The 18,420-nt window shown below is 44.3% G+C and overlaps 1 protein-coding gene across 2 annotated transcripts in view; it reads left to right on the top strand.

Moving 5' to 3' along the window:
- LIPC (lipase C, hepatic type) overlaps nt 1-18,420 on the top strand; it is a 173,417-nt gene that overhangs the window by 130,794 nt on the left and 24,203 nt on the right. For both annotated transcript variants that reach the window (XM_068552484.1, XM_068552474.1), the window contains 2 exons: nt 14,102-14,289; nt 17,942-18,124. In XM_068552484.1, coding sequence (XP_068408585.1) covers nt 14,102-14,289; nt 17,942-18,124 — 371 coding nt within the window. The remainder of the gene's footprint in view (nt 1-14,101; nt 14,290-17,941; nt 18,125-18,420) is intronic.

Raw genomic sequence — 18,420 nt, forward strand, 5'->3', positions numbered from 1 at the left:
TGTGAAAAGACTGATTTCAGGGACCTCATGGTCAGTGAGCCTTCCGTGGGGTGCTGAAGACCTGGCAAAGGAGATTTATGGGTCAGTCCTGGTGGGTGACTTTAACTTCCTGGTCTGCAAAAGAGCCACTCTCAGAATGAGGCTCAACTCAACTACTTCCTGTGTGACCTTGGTCCAGACACTTATCTTCTCTGAGACCCAGTTTCACTGGGGATAGCACCTACTCACAGAGGTGTTATGAGGATGGGATAAAATACAGAATTCCAAGTTACTGGCAAAAAGTAAGTGATAACCACATAAATAGTCCTTTAACCAGCCTTACCAATTCCTACAGCACCCCCTCATCACCTTTAATGAGAGCTTTTGGGTTTTACGGATTCTCTGGGTTGGTAATAATTATGACTACACCTGTGGGGGACTTACCTGTAAGACTGCTTCAACTCCCATGTCAGCAAAATGATCCCACCATTTAACCAAACAGTCCCACACCAGGTAATTCATGCTCATGGAAATAATCCTCTGAAAAGAAAAGCTCTCTGTGTGAAGTTCATTGCAGCTCTGTTTAGAAAGGTGAAAAATTAAAAACACAGTGCTTGTCCCAGATAGGGAAATGGATACATAAGTTCCAAAGCATTCCCTCAGTGGAATATTACTTAGCCTTTAAAAATGATGAGGATGAACACTGCAGGGATATGGAAAGATGTTTATTACATAATGTGAAATTTAAAAAAGCAAAAAGTAGTTATATCTGCACAGTTACATGAAAAATATATTTGCTTCTGGATACAGAATAGAAGCACAGGAAAATAAAAAGTCAATCCATTAGGGTGATGAGAATGTGAGTCTATTTTTTAAAACTTGTTTTTTACTGTTACTCCACTTTGTGCAACAAATACATTTTTTAAAGAATAGGGAAGAAAACTCAATACGTGCTCCAGAAACAATTTAGCTGAAGGCAAGTTTCATTTGTGGGAAAATGCCTGGCATGGAGTTGGTACGCAGGAAGTGTTGGTAGAGAGAATGAATGAGTAAATAAGTGAAGAAGCGAGTGAACAGAGCACCATAGCTGTGCCATTGGGAAGCCAAATTAGACAAGAAGGATTTCTGTTCTCTTTTCCCACTTAAGCTACTGGCTCAAGGTCTGAAGCACTGCACACCTGAGCAGGCTCAAAAGAAGACAAAGTATGCACAAGGCTTAGCAGAGTGTCAGGCACATAGCAAACACCCAGCAAATGTTGAGCACCGTTATGACCATCAGTAGTGGACAGAAGCAGAGCCAGTCTAGTAGAGACCACCTGGGTCTCCACAAAAAAGAAGTGTTATCTTGGGAGGATAAGCCCAAGTATTCAAAGAAGCCCAGTATTCAAATCTCCTCTTTTTTCTAAACTAGCTGTGTGAACTTAGATAAGTGAGTTTGCCTCTCTGAGTCTCAGCTTCCTCATCTTTAAATACCAGAATAATTTATTGAGATATTATTTTGAATTTATTTTCCCACCACCACCATTCCTTAGTTTAGAGGTATTTTCAGGACTCAGAAGCAGAAGCCACTTGAATCTAACATATGTTCCTATCTTTTGTAAAAGCCTAAATTCATCAAAAAGATAATTCTAGGTATCCCCAAAAGGAGATGAGAAAGAGAGAGGATGCTTAACTCCCTGACTGGGAGAGGATAGGGGCTGGTGTGTCCCGAAGTAGCAAGAACCCAGCCAGAGTTTCCATGACACTCCTAAGGGAGGAGGTGGTGTGGTGCCCTCCTGCCTCAGAGGGCTTCCCACCCCTTAAGTACAACCCCAAAGAGTGGAATTTCTGAGGACTGTGTAAAATGGGGCTGAGCTTCTTAGCAGGTGGACCTGATATAGAAAATAACCAGCACAGGGGGCTTCCCTGGTGGCACAGTGGTTGAGAATCTGCCTGCCAATGCAGGGGACACGGGTTCGAGCCCTGGTCTGGGAAGATCCCACATGCCGCAGGGCAACTGGGCCCGTGAGCCACAACTACTGAGCCTGCGCGTCTGGAGCCTGTGCTCCACAACAAGAGAGGCCGCGATAGTGAGGGGCCCGCGCACCGCGATGAAGAGTGGCCCCCGCTTGCCGCAACTAGAGAAAGCCCTAGCACAGAAACGAAGACCCAACACAGCCATAAATAAATAAAAATAAAATAAAAAATAATTTAAAAATTTTTTTAAATAAAATAAAATAACCAGTACAGAGAGATCTTTGCACAAAGTTGGGAAAAAAGAACTCCACCAAAACTGTGCAGGATGGGGACTCAATGCCCCATTTAAGCTGATAAAAGAAAATAAAGAAATGTGCTACTTGTCACTCACTTGAGTTTTGTGGACTAAGATCTCCCTCAGTGGTGAGCTTGTTTTTTAACTGATGCTCTTTCAAAACAAACAAACAACTTGATATTTAGCCAATTTCCATGGTGTAAATACTCCTATATGGCCAATTTCAAACTACCAACATTAAATTACTGAACATGGAGAGTTGAGAAGAAGTGCACACAATTGGCTCTCCTGAGCCGGCTCCCACACACACCACTGAGATTCACACATTATGAGCTTTCTATGTCTAGAGCGCTCTCAAAGATTTTTCTCAGCACTAGGGTTCCAGGACAGTAGGTTAAGGCTAATTCATAATGGTTAAAGCCATTCACTTTATCAAGTGTAGTCTGCTGATTTTATTTATGTTGAAATATGGCCTAGTGGAACTGCTGACACTTCTACCTTTGAAGAACACCCCTCCCCAAAAATGAGCCATCCCCTTTGTCAATAAATAAATATAAATGTTCCAAACTGAATCTGTTCCTTCCTTTGATTAAGTGGTCTTGTGACTAAGAACAGACCATGCATCATCACTAAGGGTTACTAAGAGGAAGTCCATATATCTTTCCTTCAAGTTGTTTTAAAACAATATATTTTAACCTATAACTCATAATAATCCTGAAGGTAAGATTAGGACTATAAGATTACTTCTGTAAGATAAGACTAACTACTGCTAGTCCCATTTTATAAGTGAGGTACAGAGAGGTTAAGTAACTAACCCAAGGCTACACAGCTAGTAAGTAGCAGAGCTGGGATTCAAGCTAGGTTATCTGAGTCCAGAGCACAGGCTCCTAAACTCTCCACAGCACTATGTCTCCCTGTGCAGTAACAAGCCAACTACAGGATGTGGTCTCATCTTGGGTCTCTTCCATCCATGGGGCCAGATTAGAAAGCAGTCAGCAATCTCTCTCCTTTCCTCACCTAGGTATAAGGTACCCAATTCATCTTCTGGCAGCTGATTGTGGATGAGGGAGTGGGCCCCATTTTTCTCTTACAGGCACAAGTACTGCCAATAATAAAGCAACTATTTCTCCCAGTGTGCTTGTCTCCACAACGTGGTAGCTCTGGGCTGTAGTAGGACAGTGCTCCTAGAGCCCTTGACTATACCATCTGACAATGCCCTAACCTTATAATTAGAGTGAAGGTCCTCTGCCCCGATCCCTCCTTCTGTTCCTTGGAAGCCTCCCTTGGCAACTGTATGGGTCATGCCAGAGACAGGGCAGTGAGGGATAAGGGAAAATGAAACTTAAAGTCAGGAGCTGGACAGTCGTCAACATTCAAATAAAATTTTGAAACAGGAATGCTGTTGAGTTAATTTTTCTATCAAAATAACTCTTGGCAACTCTCAAACCAAGGCTTTATGCCAAGATCCACCATTCCAAGAGCTGTTGAAGAACCTGTGATTGTCCAGCTCCTGGGCAGCTTCCCCTGGCCTGACTCTGGTCAGATGCCAGCATCACAGCCCTCTTAGCTGTGCAAGAATTCTCCTGGAGTTACCTCTGGTGAGGGAAGGAAAAACCTCTGGTCTGAAGATGAGGCTGACAGTTCTGACAGGTGTTGGAGGGGGTCGTGGGACTTGTGGTTTTATTACTCTGGTCACCTCTGTTGTTTGGGGGCATTTCCCATCGACAAGAGGATGCCCCAGCAGCTGTCTTCTGGGACTCAAGATGTGTTTCCTATGTGACAACCAGGGGCCTTACTTGACGGGATCAGTCTTTATAAGACACAGAATGTGAGTCCTCTGAGCTTTACCCCAGTGACAGGAACAGAGTCCCAAAACATGGCAGGAACGTGGGTTGGGACTCCTGTCCTCCAGCAGAGTAGGAAGATGCTGGCCTGGATGTTAGGAGAGCTGAGTTCTTTTGATTCTGCCATTAACTAGATGCATGGTTTGGGACAGGTCTGTTGGCCTCTCTGGGTCCCAGTTTCATCTGTAAAATAAGGAAGTTGGACTAGATCGTTATTACCGATAAGAGGTCCCTGGTGCTTATGGAATAATGGTTGGGGTGGGAGAATGGCATCACCAAACTATTTTCAAACAAATTACAAAGGGAGATTGTACCACACAATGTCATTTCTTTGCTTTTCACTGTAATTCTACCTATTTGGTGTGGTAACACTGATTCTCTCCAGAGGACTGGAATAGTAGATTGATGGTGTTATCTATATCCTTACTAAATAAGAAAAGGAAAATGAGAAACTCCTCAATAAATGAGGTTGCTTGAGATGCACAGAAAGAGAATTAAAAGCAGGCAGTAAATGCTGTATCATGTGGTCTCCCAGTCCCTTTCCTCTCTAACCCTCTCTGACCAGATGATTTGGGCTCCCAAGTATGGACCCCCTAGGTGCCTCTAGTCATCCCTGCCCCAAAGGAACCTGGAAGGGCTTTGCAGGTATGCCAGGTCTCCCTGAGGTCCTGGAGGGCTGGGCTTATCCCAGACTGATCCAATAATTTGGTTCGAAGTCAGGGCTGGAGCTCTCCCTGCCAACTGACCTCAACCCCAGAGGACTCAGAAACATCTTGTCCTCTCAGGCCAGCCCAGCCCTGCATAAGCAACTGATGCAGAAAGACTGCCATGCAGCCTTCAGTGCCCAGGCCCAGACCCTGGGTCATGTGGAGAAACAACAGTATTGGCTGGCTGTAGCTCATTTTCTGAACAATTTTTTAAATGCACACCTAGGGAACCACTACCACCATCAAGATATAAAATACTTCAACCCCTCCAAAAGTTTCCCTTTGCCTTTTCCATCCCCAGGCCCCAGGAAACCACTGATCTGCTCTCTGTCACTATAGTTTTGCCTTTTCCAGAATGTCATATAAATAGAATCACACAGTATGCAAGCTTTTAAGCTGGGCCTCTTTCACTTAGTGTAATGCATTTGAGATTCATCTACGCTGCTGTATGTATCAGAAATGTGTTCCTTTTTGTTGCTAAGTAGTATTCCTAAGTATTATTGTATAGTATTATAGTATTCCTAAGTAGTATTGCTAAGTACATTCCATGGCTATATCACAATTAGTTTATCCATTTATTAGTTGATAGGTATGGGTTGTTGCTAGTTTGTGTCTATTATGAATAAAGCTTCTGTGAACATTTGCATCTTTGCATAGACATTTGTTTTAATTTCTATTGGGTAAACTCCTAGGTTTGGAATTGCTGAGTCTTATGGCACATGTGTATTTACCTGTATAAGGAACTGCCAAGTGGTTTTCCAAAGTGGCTACAGTATTTTGCAATCCCACCAGCAATAAATGAATCGTTCTTGTTGCTCCACATCCTCACCAGCACTAGGTGTTGTCAGTCTTTTAAATTTTAACCATTTTAGAGGGGGAGAGGAGAGGCGGTATCTCATCAAGTAATTTGCCCAAGGTCACAAAAGTAGTAAGTATTGGAAATGGACCTCAAACCCAAGCCACATGGCTCCTGGTCTGGGGGCCTAACCACTACATTTGACAATCCTTGCTCTACTGACAAAAGTTTCAGTGTGAGCAAAACCAGACCTAGATCCTGCTTTCATGGAGCTTACCACCAAACTGGGGAGATAGATATTTATGTAATGACTATTCAAATAGAAAATTACAACTACGAAAACACCTAAAAGAACAAATAGTAGGGAGATGTGACCAAGTCAGGACATTTCCCCTGAGGAAATGAAGATTGAGTTTACATTTGGAGAAAGAGTGATGTTAGCTAAGCAAATGGGGAAGACAGCAGAGCATGTCAGGGCAGGGGACCACACAAAGACTAGGCAGGAAGGTACATTGTACCTCTGCATTTTTATCATCTTTTCTCTTTTCATTTATTCACTCAATTGCCCTTAAACAAATTAAGGTGGCCAACTCATCCTGGTTTGACAGGACAATTGGTTACCCTACCTTGAACTGATCCAGAGTGGAATATGCCCAAGACCTTGGAACCACTTTAGGGAAGTAAGCCCCCATATCCCCAGAGGATTCCAGTACAAATGGAAAGCTCTTCTGAATGGCATACTTTTTCATAATCAGATTTCTTGAAAGAAAAAAAAAATTCTGACTTGGCCAGGGGAATACAGCCTAAGATGAAATTTTGGAGGAAAAAAAAAAAAACTTTCCAGCAAGAAAACACAGCCTCTATTTACTTTCTTTACTGGAATCCACAAAAGGAGAAGCTGTAGTCTAAGGCTACAGGATGGCCAGCAAAATCAGGCCAAAAGAGACAAAGAAAACAGAATAAACAGATTTCTGAAAACGGCTTTCCTTCCATCTCTTATCTCATCACCTTATATGACAACAAAATGGTGAAAAGAAGAAAGCAAAAATAAACAAACAAAAAGAACAGGTGAAACAGGAATGCAAAAGAGAATGGGAAGATGGCAACCTCCTAAAGGTAATAAATTACTTCAGCAATTCTAGACCCCAAAGTTTTTTAAAGAACAACTATAAAATAAATTCATTCAAGGCAAACATAGGAATTTCTGCTGAGTTCAAAACAATATTCTACAGGGAAATATATTCAATATCCTGTGATAAACCATAATGGAAAAGAATATGAAAAAGAATGTATAACTGAGTCACTTTGTTGTACAGCAGTAATTAACACAACATTGTAATTCAACTATATTTCAATAAAAAATAAATTTTAAAAAGTGAAATAAAATAATATTCTAATGACCTGAAAAGTTACTACAGCCATATAAATCACCTCATAGGAGCAGTTTATGCCTTGGGTCATTTGGGTTCAATATTACAGTGCAGTGATGCTGGGGTGTCACAAGAGCTGGAGAATGTCACAAAGATTAGTAACTATATTGTCCAAACTGAGAAATCCAGGCATAGAAATATTTTTAGGATAATAAGTAAATGGGAGGGTGGGATGTTCAGGTCAGAGCAAAATTCAAGATGGCAGGAGTGGGAGAAGCATTGCTTACCCAGCCTTTGGTAGAATCTGCTTATCACCAAATATCAGCAACAGCTAAGAGCTAAATCTGTGAAGACCCAGTAGGGACTAATTTCTTACTCAAGTTTTTCCATCCTGCTGTAGTTCTAGAGATTCTGAAGTCCGTGTTGCCCATGTACAAATCATAGGCCTGACCACGGCAGCCAGGGACAGAGCTCTGGCTACATTTATCTCATAGGTTTGTTCCATCCTAAGCAGAGGACGTGGCCCAGAGGATGTTCAGGGTAATCATGAAGTTATGGTCTTCCAGAGGACCCCTCCCACTAGTCCTGGGTCTGGGAATATTTTCAGTGGGTTAACAAAGTGAAATCACACACACACACACACACACACACACACACACACACACACACAGAGTTAGCAATTTAAATAAGAATGTGGGACTTCCCTGGTGGTCCAGTGGCAAGAATCCGCCTTGCGATGCAGGGGACGCGGGTTCAAGCCCTGCTCAGGGAACTAAGATCCCACATGCTGCGGGGCAGTTAAGCCCACGTGCCACAACTACTGAGCTCGAGCACTTCAACTAGAGCCCACGTGCTCTGGAACCCACGCGCCACACCTAGAGAGAAGCCGGCACGCAGCAACAAAAGATCCTGCGTGCCTCAACGAAGATCCCGCGTGCTGCAACTAAGACCCAATGCAGCCAAAAATAAATTTAAAAAATAATAATAATAAATAAATAATAAATCTTTAAAGAAAAAAATAAGAATGTGAAGAAATTTCACAAACAGCTCTGTGGCAGGAGGCATATTAATACCTGTGGCTCCTGTCATGCACTTGTGTCCTCAGCACAAGCTAATACATGGGTGGTACTTGACAAACATGGAACTGAACAAAAGCACCCAGCGCAGGCATCACAGGCAGAAGACAGGTCCTGACTCCTCTCGGGGCCTTTTACTGGAGAATCCTTGGTTCTCCTCTAAGCCAGTTCAGTCGCCTGCAGTCATCCACCTAATGACGTCCTTACCCAAAAGAAAATGAAATAATTTATTCTTGTATGAAATTTTAGGAACCCTCAAACCTGGTGGCTGACTTAGGAATAGAGAAATCACTTGCTGCAAGGAATCTAATATTAGAAATGTAATGGCTGCACCCAGCTTTTCCTTCTGACTAATTCTGAGGAAGTTTTGCTGTCCCAGGAAGTTGCTGTCATGCAGAGGGCAACCCCAAGCCTCTCCAGCCCATCAACTTGCTTTCCAGGTTATAGGGGCTGACTCCCTCTGAAGGCTTTGACTGCCTACCTTAGTTGATATTCTCCCTCTCAAAATCACAACCTTATCTCCAGATTCTTATCATTGGTGTGTCTTTAGCTCTTCTAAAGACATGAGAAAAATGACGATTTCAGAAGACATGCCTGAAGAAGGAAAAGCTCCTATCCGATACAATTAGGACAAATTTCCTCACTCATAATGAAATCATTGGATTTACTAACTGCTTACTCACGAGTTGTGAGGTTTAAATAAGTTCATACAAATAAGACTGCTAGAAAAGTGCCTGGCACAGAGAAAGCACTCAGTAAATATTAGCTTTAAAAGTGCTGAATATCAATTTGGATATATATGCATATATAAAGAGATATAAATAAGATCACCCCTAAGAAGTGAATGATTCTACTTTGGGGAATCTTTACTAAAAAAACACTCACAGATTCAGACAAAGATTTATTTATAAAGATGGTCATCAGAGCATTGCTAGTAATAGGAAAAAAAAGAAAACAGGAAACAACCTAAATGTCCAACAATAATGAAACAAACTATGTCACTTTTCTTTTTTTTTTTAATACATTTATTTATTTACTTATTTATTTTTGGCTGCATTGGGTCTTCGTTGCTGCGGGCTTTTGTCTAGTTGTGGCGAGCGAGGGCTACTTTTCGTTGCGGTGCACGGGCTTCTCATTGCAGTGGCTTCTCTTGTTGCAGAGCACCGGCTCTAGGCACACGGGCTTCAGTAGTTGTGGCACGCAGGCTCAGTAGTTGTGGCTCACAGGCTCTAGAGCGCAGCCTCAGTAGTTGTGGTGCACGGGCTTAGTTGCTCTGTGGCATGTGGGATCTTCCCGGACCAGGGCTCGAACCCATGTCCCCTGCATTGGCAGGTGGATTTTCAACCTTTGCACCACCAGGGAAGCCCTATTCCACTTTTCAAAAGCATGTTTTTAAAGAATTTCTAATGCTGTAAGAAAATTATCATGACAGGTAAAGAGGGATATAAAACCATTCACATAATATGATCTCAATTATAGACACCCCAAACAAACATCTATGAAACAAATATATCCATAAGAATAGACTGGAAGGAAATACTCCAAATATCACTTGTGTGTTTTTCTGAGTAGTGAGATTCTTTATTCATTTCAGCATTTTTCAGATTGTATATCTACAATGAACATGTATTAATTCTACATATAGACAAAATAAAAAACAGTTAAGAGTCTACTACCATATCACAACTAATACGAAAACAACTGTGAGTTCCCGGACTAAGTCAGTGGCAGGGGGCAGAGAAGATAACCCTGAAGACTGTGTCCTCAGAATTTGGTGACCCTAGTGGGTTACCAAGGGGACAGAGAGGGTATTCCAGGACAGCTCTTAAGCTTTCTAGCTTGAGCAACAGCATGGACAAATGACGGTGTCACAAACCACAATAGGAAATGTAGAAAGAAAGGAAGAAGAAGGTTGGGAGGAAAGAAAATAAATTCACTTTGGCCTCACTGGGTTTGCAGTGTCAAAAGCATCCCCAGGTAGAGAAGCCCTGTCAAGAGCCTGTTATGGGCAGGGCTAAAGCCTAGGAAAGAGATTTTGGTATACTTTTGGGTGTGAGTCACAGAAGTGCATCCTTGAAGCTGTGGCTTGCCTGAGGATGCTCCAGTATTCTATGTGTTCTGTGAAGGGGTCAATCAAACTCTGCTCCCATGGAGGCTCAGACACTTGGGGACTACTCCTTCCACCCAAAATGTGACCTAAAGTAGCCCTCGCCTCCTTCAGTCATAGGACTGCTGCTGGATTACAGCGAAGAGTCTTACAGAGACTCACTGTGACTTAAACGCTGTTTGGTGCTATGGGTGCTGCTTCCATTGAGGACTGCATTGCACTCTGAGTCAACCACATAAAACTTGCTACTGTATATTTCATAGGAATAGTATTCAAGACAATGGCCCCTGCCTCATGCAATGGCCTCTTTTTACAGTAACCCACAGGAAAACCATCTCAGGCTTCAGGACCAGAAAAGTATGAGCAACTGGACAGCATGAATTCTATAACTGCTCCTGTTTCCCTCTTTGATTTGGCCAATAGGAAGCTCAAAACAAAATCTGTGGCCCATCTTCTGCAACCTTATATGATCACAGAGTGTGCAGTTTAGGTTGCTAATCTATTAACATTTCTGTCTTTGTTGTTTTGCCACCTTTATTTTCTCTTTGTCCCAATTTCTTCAACTATGAATTTTCAAGAACCACTTAAAGTCAAAATTTTCCTTCCATGTCATGCCCACCTTTTGACTCTGTTTCTATCTCCTGGAGTTCCGCAAAGGAATCCTAGGCCCTCTTCCCCACAGCAGCCCTTCAGTGCTCAGGTCCTCCACCAAATCTTATATTTTTAGGCACCAGAGCCCCACTTTCTTCAAAAATTTCTCCTAGATATGAGCACCTAAAGAATCTTTCATCCTTCCAGACTCAACTGATGCCTTATCTTCTCTTGGCATCTTCCCTAAAGCCCCTACTCAGGATGTCACTCCACAGCAGTATTCACAGCAACCTCATGTGATGGCTGACTTTCATGCTTTCTTTCCCACTGGACTGGGGACTCCTGAAACACAGATGTCAGGCCCTATTTGCCTCCAACTGGTACCTAGTCAGGGCTCAGGGCATAATATAATAATAAATGCTTAATAAGTATTTGTTGAGGAAGTAAATGAATGAATTAATATATACACAACCTCCTCACTCACACACATGCTAAAAGAAAGCCAAGATCCGAGGAAGAAAAGGGAGAACTCAGGTCAGTCCAGGTGTTTGTGAGCCTTTCCATCTGACAACTCTTTTTCCCTAGGACTCTCCTGAACAGACCTGAGGCCCCAGGCACTGGGGCCAGAGCTGATTCTCCCAGCTAAATCCAGGGTAACTGGGATAAATTTTCACAGAAAGAAAGAATTTCACAGATCAAAAATGCAAGATGCTGGATGCTCCAATCTGTACTTATTTTAACAACACACATTTATGTGGGTCTAATTATGTGCCAGGCATTGTTCCGTGCTCTTTACAAATATCATCTTATTTAATCCTTGTAATGACTTCACAAGATGGGTATTATATCTATCCCCATTTTATTTTCATATAGACTTTTTAGCATTCAAGTCCGCTATCCTGAAATGAAGGAAGATATAGCTATTCAGTCACTGAATAAAAGAAAATTAGTTACCTTGAGCCCCAATTCATAAAGGGCTGACAAATCGAATGATAGCCTTTGATCTGAGACCTGGACCCCACAGAATACCACATCACGCACTAATCACTTATTAAGCATCCTCAGCTCTGTCCTCCGTGAGTTCACAGCCTGGTGGAGGAAACACCACACATCCAAACAAATAAATTACCTTAGGATCAGGGGTCCAATACGGTGCTGGCAGCAAGAGGAAGTAATTACCTCTGGTTAGAGGAGACAGCCTCCTGGAGGGGGTGATGTCTGAGTTCCATTTTAACAAATGGACCAGAGGGGAGCAGCAGAGAGGGAAGCGAGAGTGCAAAGATGCAGGGATGTGAAATGGCAATGGGGGGAACTAGTGGCAGTCTGGGGTAGCAGGAGAGCGTAGAGAGGGGATGATTTGAGGGATGAGGGATCATCATTCAGGTGATGGACTTGGCTGCAATACCAAGAAGCTTAAAGATACTAACGGGTATAATAGTCATTTCTGTTCTAGAAAGATTCTTTGAGCAGCAGTGTGAGGGAGGGTGGTGAGATTGAACAGAGAGAGACCAGTTAGGAAGCTGTGGCAATAAACCAAGCAAGAAACAGTGTGCACCTGAGCTAGGGCACTGGATTCTAGGGATATTTGGGAACCTGAAGCTTTGGACTGATTGGATGGCTGCTAAAACAGTGTAAGATGACACCCAGGTTTCTGACTTAGAGACCAGGGGGGCAGTGCATGCAATGAGATAGGGAGCACGATCTGGGATTATACTTGCAGGAATGAGGACCAGCTCAGATAGTCTCTAAGCTTGGGAAAGTCAAACTGGGCAGCAGAAATTTTCTTATCTCAGAGAAGTTACTCAGATTCTCATTCTCATCTCCTTTTAATAAAATATGATGCATTTCATTCTGTCATCATAGTGAAGAATCATTGCCCTCTGCTGGGAATTAATAACCTTTCAAATTAATAACCTTTGGGTAGGAAAATTGGTTTCATTAATACCTCCCCTTGCACTTTGTAGTTTCATCATCTCTCTGTCCTGCTGTCCCCTGAAACCAAAAGCCCAAGGCTTATTGTCTGAGAAGCCTGAATGACTTTATGCTCAGAAAGAATGATCAGGGTTCTTAGTAACTGGGCTGAATTGAGTTCACTGATCAAAAATGCTGGTATGGCCTTGTGTCTGCCCCTCGGCCACAGGGGAGCCCACCCTCGGCTGGAACGGGCTGTGAGAGCATCCTCCCCCAGCTCTTGGTCTGTTTCCTAATCTTAGCAGAAAAGATGTCACCCATCTCGGGATGCCACACCTGGGGAACATGGCACCTCCCTCTGGCTCCACCCAGCTGTATCTCTGACTGACATCATGGTCTTGACAGCTGTTGGGCTGCCTCAAAGAGTTGGGTGACTGCCCATCCCCCACAAAGTGTCTCAGAGTCAGGGTGAGGCTCCCCACAAAGAGAAGCTAGATAGCCTTTCAGGAAAACAACAGAAGGCGTAATCATAAAAACAGTCTTTTTCTCCCTACCCCACCCTCGCACAGTCTATGAAAGATTCCGGGTGGATATTCATTTATCCTTTTCTGCTGAAAACTCTTTAGCAGCATCTTATCATCTAGAGCATAAAGTCCAGACTCCTCAGCATCCAGGGGCCCCCCACACTCTGGCTTCCCAGCCTTCGGCTTCCTTCCACCCACAAGGTCCCCCGCCTCTGAGCCCTTACTCAGCTGTTCCCTCAGCTCGGAAAGCCCTGCTCCTTCCACCCACTCACACATACACACAAGCCCTCATTGATCCCTCAGGGCCAGCATGAGCATCACTTTCCCTGAGAAGTCCTCCCCGAATGCCACTCCCCATCAGGCAGAATCCACCACTCCCTCTGTGATCCTCCCCACCCCAGTCCTACCTGGTCAATGCAAGGCTACGTGTGACAACAGGTTGAGCCACAGGAGAGAATGCAAAGTGTCATCAAACTAAGATGCACCATGTGCTGTCTCCCTAGCGTAGGGATGTAGGGAATTGGAGTCAGAGAGACAGGGTCCAAATCCTACCATTTATTGGCATCATGATTTTGGGCGAAATACTTATCCTCTCTGAACCTCAGTCCCAGTTGCCTCTCCCATATTCCCACTGTCCTGGAGTTACTCTAGTGTCTGACTGGCTGATCCTATAGTCACTGGGATGGCAAGATGGAGGATCTGGTCCTCTCCACCTCTATGTGGGGTCCTCCTAGGTCACCCTCCATCATCTCCCAGGAAAGAAATGGCCATTCTGCTGGAAATAAAACGCTCTTTGGGGTTCCCCAAAGCCACAGCCCATGCCTACCTCCAGCACCTTGCAGTAACCCCACTGCCTAGTGCTCTTAGAAACTTTTGGGTTGTGCCAGAGCTGGCAGAGGTGGAACAGGTGCCAGGTTAAACACTGTCTCCAATTTTATCTTCCAGAGTCATTTGGAAGGAGATCTCGAGCCATTGAAACAAAGGAAACATCACAGGAGACAAGAACCAGATTTCTGCTCTTTAAAGAAGAAGCCGATAAGGGCTGTCAGATTCGGCTCAATCACTCAGACACGTTACAGCAGTGCGGCTTCAACTCCTCTCTGCCTCTGGTGATGATAGTCCACGGGTGGTTGGTAGGAAATGCTGACATGCCTTTTTTCTCTGTACTTTTACATTTTCTTTTGTTTCCCTCCCTAGTGTGTTCAATTGTAATAAAAAGATAGGTAGCTGGTGATAACAACTTCATGCATAATACTTTTGAAGTACATTCTAACTTTCCAAGTGCTTCCCCACACATTATCTTATTGATTATCTCAATTTCATGAGTAAGCAGGGCAGAGAAAGTATAATTATCTCCACATTTCAGATAATAAAATGTGGCTCAAAAAGGTCACACAGCACATAAGGGCCCATAAGAGATTGCAGTTCATGAAGGTGAATCTGCATGTTTCCCAAGAGGAGGTAGGAAGCCAGAAGACATAGTCTCCCAATAAAATATTATATTTGTAAGGGTTAAATTCAGCTGCAAATAACAGAAATCCAAATTGGCAGTAGTTCAAATAAAACAGAAGTTTTTTTCCATTTCATACAACAGTCCAGTATATGTAATCCAAAACTGAATAAACAGCTTTGGTCACTGAAGTCCTTAAGGACCCAGCTTATTCCCTGCTCACTATTCTGCTATCCTTAGAGTATGGTCCAAGATGGCAGCTAGAGCACTAGCTATCACATCTGCATCCCAGGTAGCACAAGGTAGTAAAATGTAAACACAAAAAAGTAAAAAAGCAGGGTTTTTAAAAAACAACTATATTGAGGTATAATTCGCATTATACCATAAAATTCATCCATTTAAAGTGTACAGTTCAATGGCTTTTGGTATATAAGTGTGTTTTCTTAGGTTAGCTTCCCAGAAGCATCTGTGAAATGCTTCCAATTACATCCATTTGCCCATACCTAGAGGGAAAGGTGGTTAAGATATGTAGCCTCTTAGAGAAAGTGTAGCTTTTTAGTGATGCTAAAATTCTATTACTGTGGAAGAAGGGGGAAAAGAATATTGTGGGCAATGATTGAAGTCAAACAAAAGTTTCCAAGAAGAAATTCTGCCTTACTGGTTTCTAGGCCACCCACGATTTGAAGCTTGGTTCACACTGTGAAACCTCCAGAAATCTGGGATCTATCTCATGACTTGAAACCCTTTCCCTACCATCTAATTGAAAAATACTCTGCAACCCCCGTCTATCCTAGCTTAGAGAGCAAAATGAGCCCATCGGCCCACCACCACTCTTTCAACATGTATTCACTCATACCCTCCACATGAACAAAACAGACCCCATGCCTGGCCTCATGGGGTAATGGGAACCACATGACGCCATGTGGGTATAGCCACAAGGTGGGTTTGCCATCCCAGAAAAGCACAGAGGCTCCTGTAGCCTGCCAGCAGCTTCCTCCTAGGATTTAAAAGAGCCCCACCCTATGGAAGGGCGGGGGGGTGTTCCACCACAGCACAGGGTTGGCAGTGAAGGTGGTAGGGACTTTCCTGCCCCTAGAGAAAAGACCTAACACAGATGAGGCCCTATAGGAGCTAAGCCATTTACATCAGACATCAGCTCATTTAATCCTCCCTCCTCCCTACACGGCCACTTGAGTTAGTCTCATCTCTCAAATGAGGAAACTGCAGCTCAGAGAGGTCAAGCAGCTACCACAGTCACACAGCCCTCAGTAGACAAAACTCCAAAACTAGAACCCTCATGCTCCAAAGCCCACAGTGTCAAAGACTCCATTACATCAAGCCTTTGTCAAGGATGGGTTTGGCAGTGTCCCCATCACACAGCAGGCCTCACACGGCAATATCCTCACTGCGGCTCTCTCTAGCTAAGCTAGGAGCTCCATCCCTGTTTCTTTAAAAAAAAAAAAAAAATCATGGAATTGGAGGCAGAGGGTAGAACCCTGAGACGAAACCTATCTTAAAGGAAACTAAAGATCAGACATGGAGGGAGTTCTCTGGTGGTCCAGTGGTTAGGATTCGGCGCTTTCACTGTGGTTGCCCGGGTTCAAGCCTTGGTCAGGGAACTAATATCCCACAAGCTGAATGGCACAGCCAAAAAAAAAGATCAGACATGGAAAGCTTTCCCATGGGAGCGGAGGGGGTAAGGATGGATTATTAGAAGGCCAGTCATCGTAAGGGAAGAACATTCCATCTCTTCAGCTGCTTTAGCCAAAGGGACCTTCCCTTACAAGAGAAAAAGAGAAAAGAAATTGGGAAGGAGGGAATGCATCCAGAGCAGAGCTTTGGGGAGAACAGAGCTGGGGACTTGGTACCTGACTTGAGGTAGGGACCTGAGCTGAGAGCTTTACAAACAGCAGGGCCAGCTCTCCCTGCCTCCACTGCCACTCTCCCTGCCTCCTCCTTACCTCTGCTTGTAGCTCCTTCCACATGACTTCTCTCCTCTTGGCTCAGGCTGTGACTTCTGCCTAGAGTATCCCTTCCCTCATCTCCTGCCGGACAGGATCCATTATATATTAGGTGCTCCAAAAATATTTGTTAGCTGAAGTAATGGCTGACTTCATATCTTGTTTACAGACATGAAGATAGCAGGGTCCTCTTACAAGGATCCTTTTACTAGAATGAGTTCTTTGTTTTCAAAATCTTGTGCAGATTGGAATATATCTACTATTGCTGGTAATAATAATAATAATAATGACAACAGCAGCAGCTGCAATAACTAACATTTACTGAGTCCTCACTATGTTCCAGGCGCTAAATGCTTTACATCTATTAACTTATCTCATCTTCACAGCAATCCTGGAAGGAGGACACTATTATTATCCCCATTTTCCAGACAAGGAAACTGGGGCACTGAAAAGTTAAATAACTTGCCCAAGGTCACTCAGCTAGTAACTAGGAGAGTCTGGATTTGAACCCAAGGTGTTACATCCACATAGAAGGTACTGGGTAGAAAGACATTTATTAAATGGATGCATCTTACCCCAGACTCACAAGCCAAACCATCAGTACTGCTGTCCAGGTTCACCTCTGTATTCTCGTCTTCAATTACACCCGACTTTTCTCCTCTCCCCAGACAGACCGCACTGCCCTTCTGTGGTTCTGCACCTCTGCACATGCTCTTCCTCCGCCTGGAGTGCCCTAGATACCCTCACCCACTGCCGCCACACTCACCTGCCCACCTGGATTCTTCCGTGAGAACTCCTACTTATCCTTCCAGACACAGCACAAACATCTTTGCGCTGTGAACCCTTCAGGAGTGCCCTGCAAATTGGCTCTCAAACGAGGAACATACACAGAACAGTTCTCCATAATGAGTCAACTCAATTGTTATTGAGTTCCTACTGTGTTCCAGCTCACAGTCCTCCCCCCTCTAAGGCAAGCAGCACACAGTAGGTGTGACCCAGAGGTGCAGCAGCACAGGTAGGGCTGGGGGTAGCCCCCCGGGGGACATTTGGAAAGTCCAGAGACATTTTTGGTCTTCACAGCTTGGGGAGGGGGTGGAGAGGGGTGCTGCTGGCCTCTCTTGGATGGAGGCAAGGATGCGGCTAAACATCCTACCGTGCACAGGACAGCTCCCACAGCCAAGAAATATCTGGCCCCAAATGTCAATGGTGCTGAGGTTGAGAAGCCCCAGGTTAAGCCCTTTCTCTTGGAGAGAAGGACCCAGCATGAGCCCAGAGTTGGAGAAGGAAAGAGGTGAGCAGGCAGATAGAGGGAGCTAGCACAGCACTCCCCCCTCCCTCCCTGGGAAGCTGATGACCCTGTGGTTCCACCCTCAGATGGAAGCCTCGCTGGAAAACTGGATCTGGCAGATGGTGGCAGCGCTGAAGTCTCAGCTGGCCCAACCAGTCAACGTGGGGCTGGCAGAATGGGTCACCCTGGCCCACACCCACTATTCCATTGCTGTCCGCAACACCCGCCTCGTCGGCCAGGAGATCGCGGCCCTTCTCCAGTGGCTGGAGGTGAGACCTGCCCTGACCTCCCTTCTCTCCCGTCCTCTCCCTTCCTCTAAGACTGAGTGAATTCAGCTGGTCTCCTAGAGCAACCTAGACGGGAGAACTACTTCTGCTAAGCTCACAGGAATGGGAAGGCATGGGACAGAGACCAGACCCCCAGCGGTCTCTCAAATGCCTCCCTTAAAGCCCTATTTTATAGAATCATCTGCCCCCACTACTCCATCCACTGTTCCTTTTATGCTCACCTCTTTGGATGTGCTAAGGGATCTAAACACACCCTATAAGCTGTCAAACTCCCACAC

The sequence above is a fragment of the Eschrichtius robustus genome, chromosome 1 (assembly GCF_028021215.1).
Source record: "Eschrichtius robustus isolate mEscRob2 chromosome 1, mEscRob2.pri, whole genome shotgun sequence".
NCBI classification, from domain to species: domain Eukaryota; kingdom Metazoa; phylum Chordata; class Mammalia; order Artiodactyla; family Eschrichtiidae; genus Eschrichtius; species Eschrichtius robustus.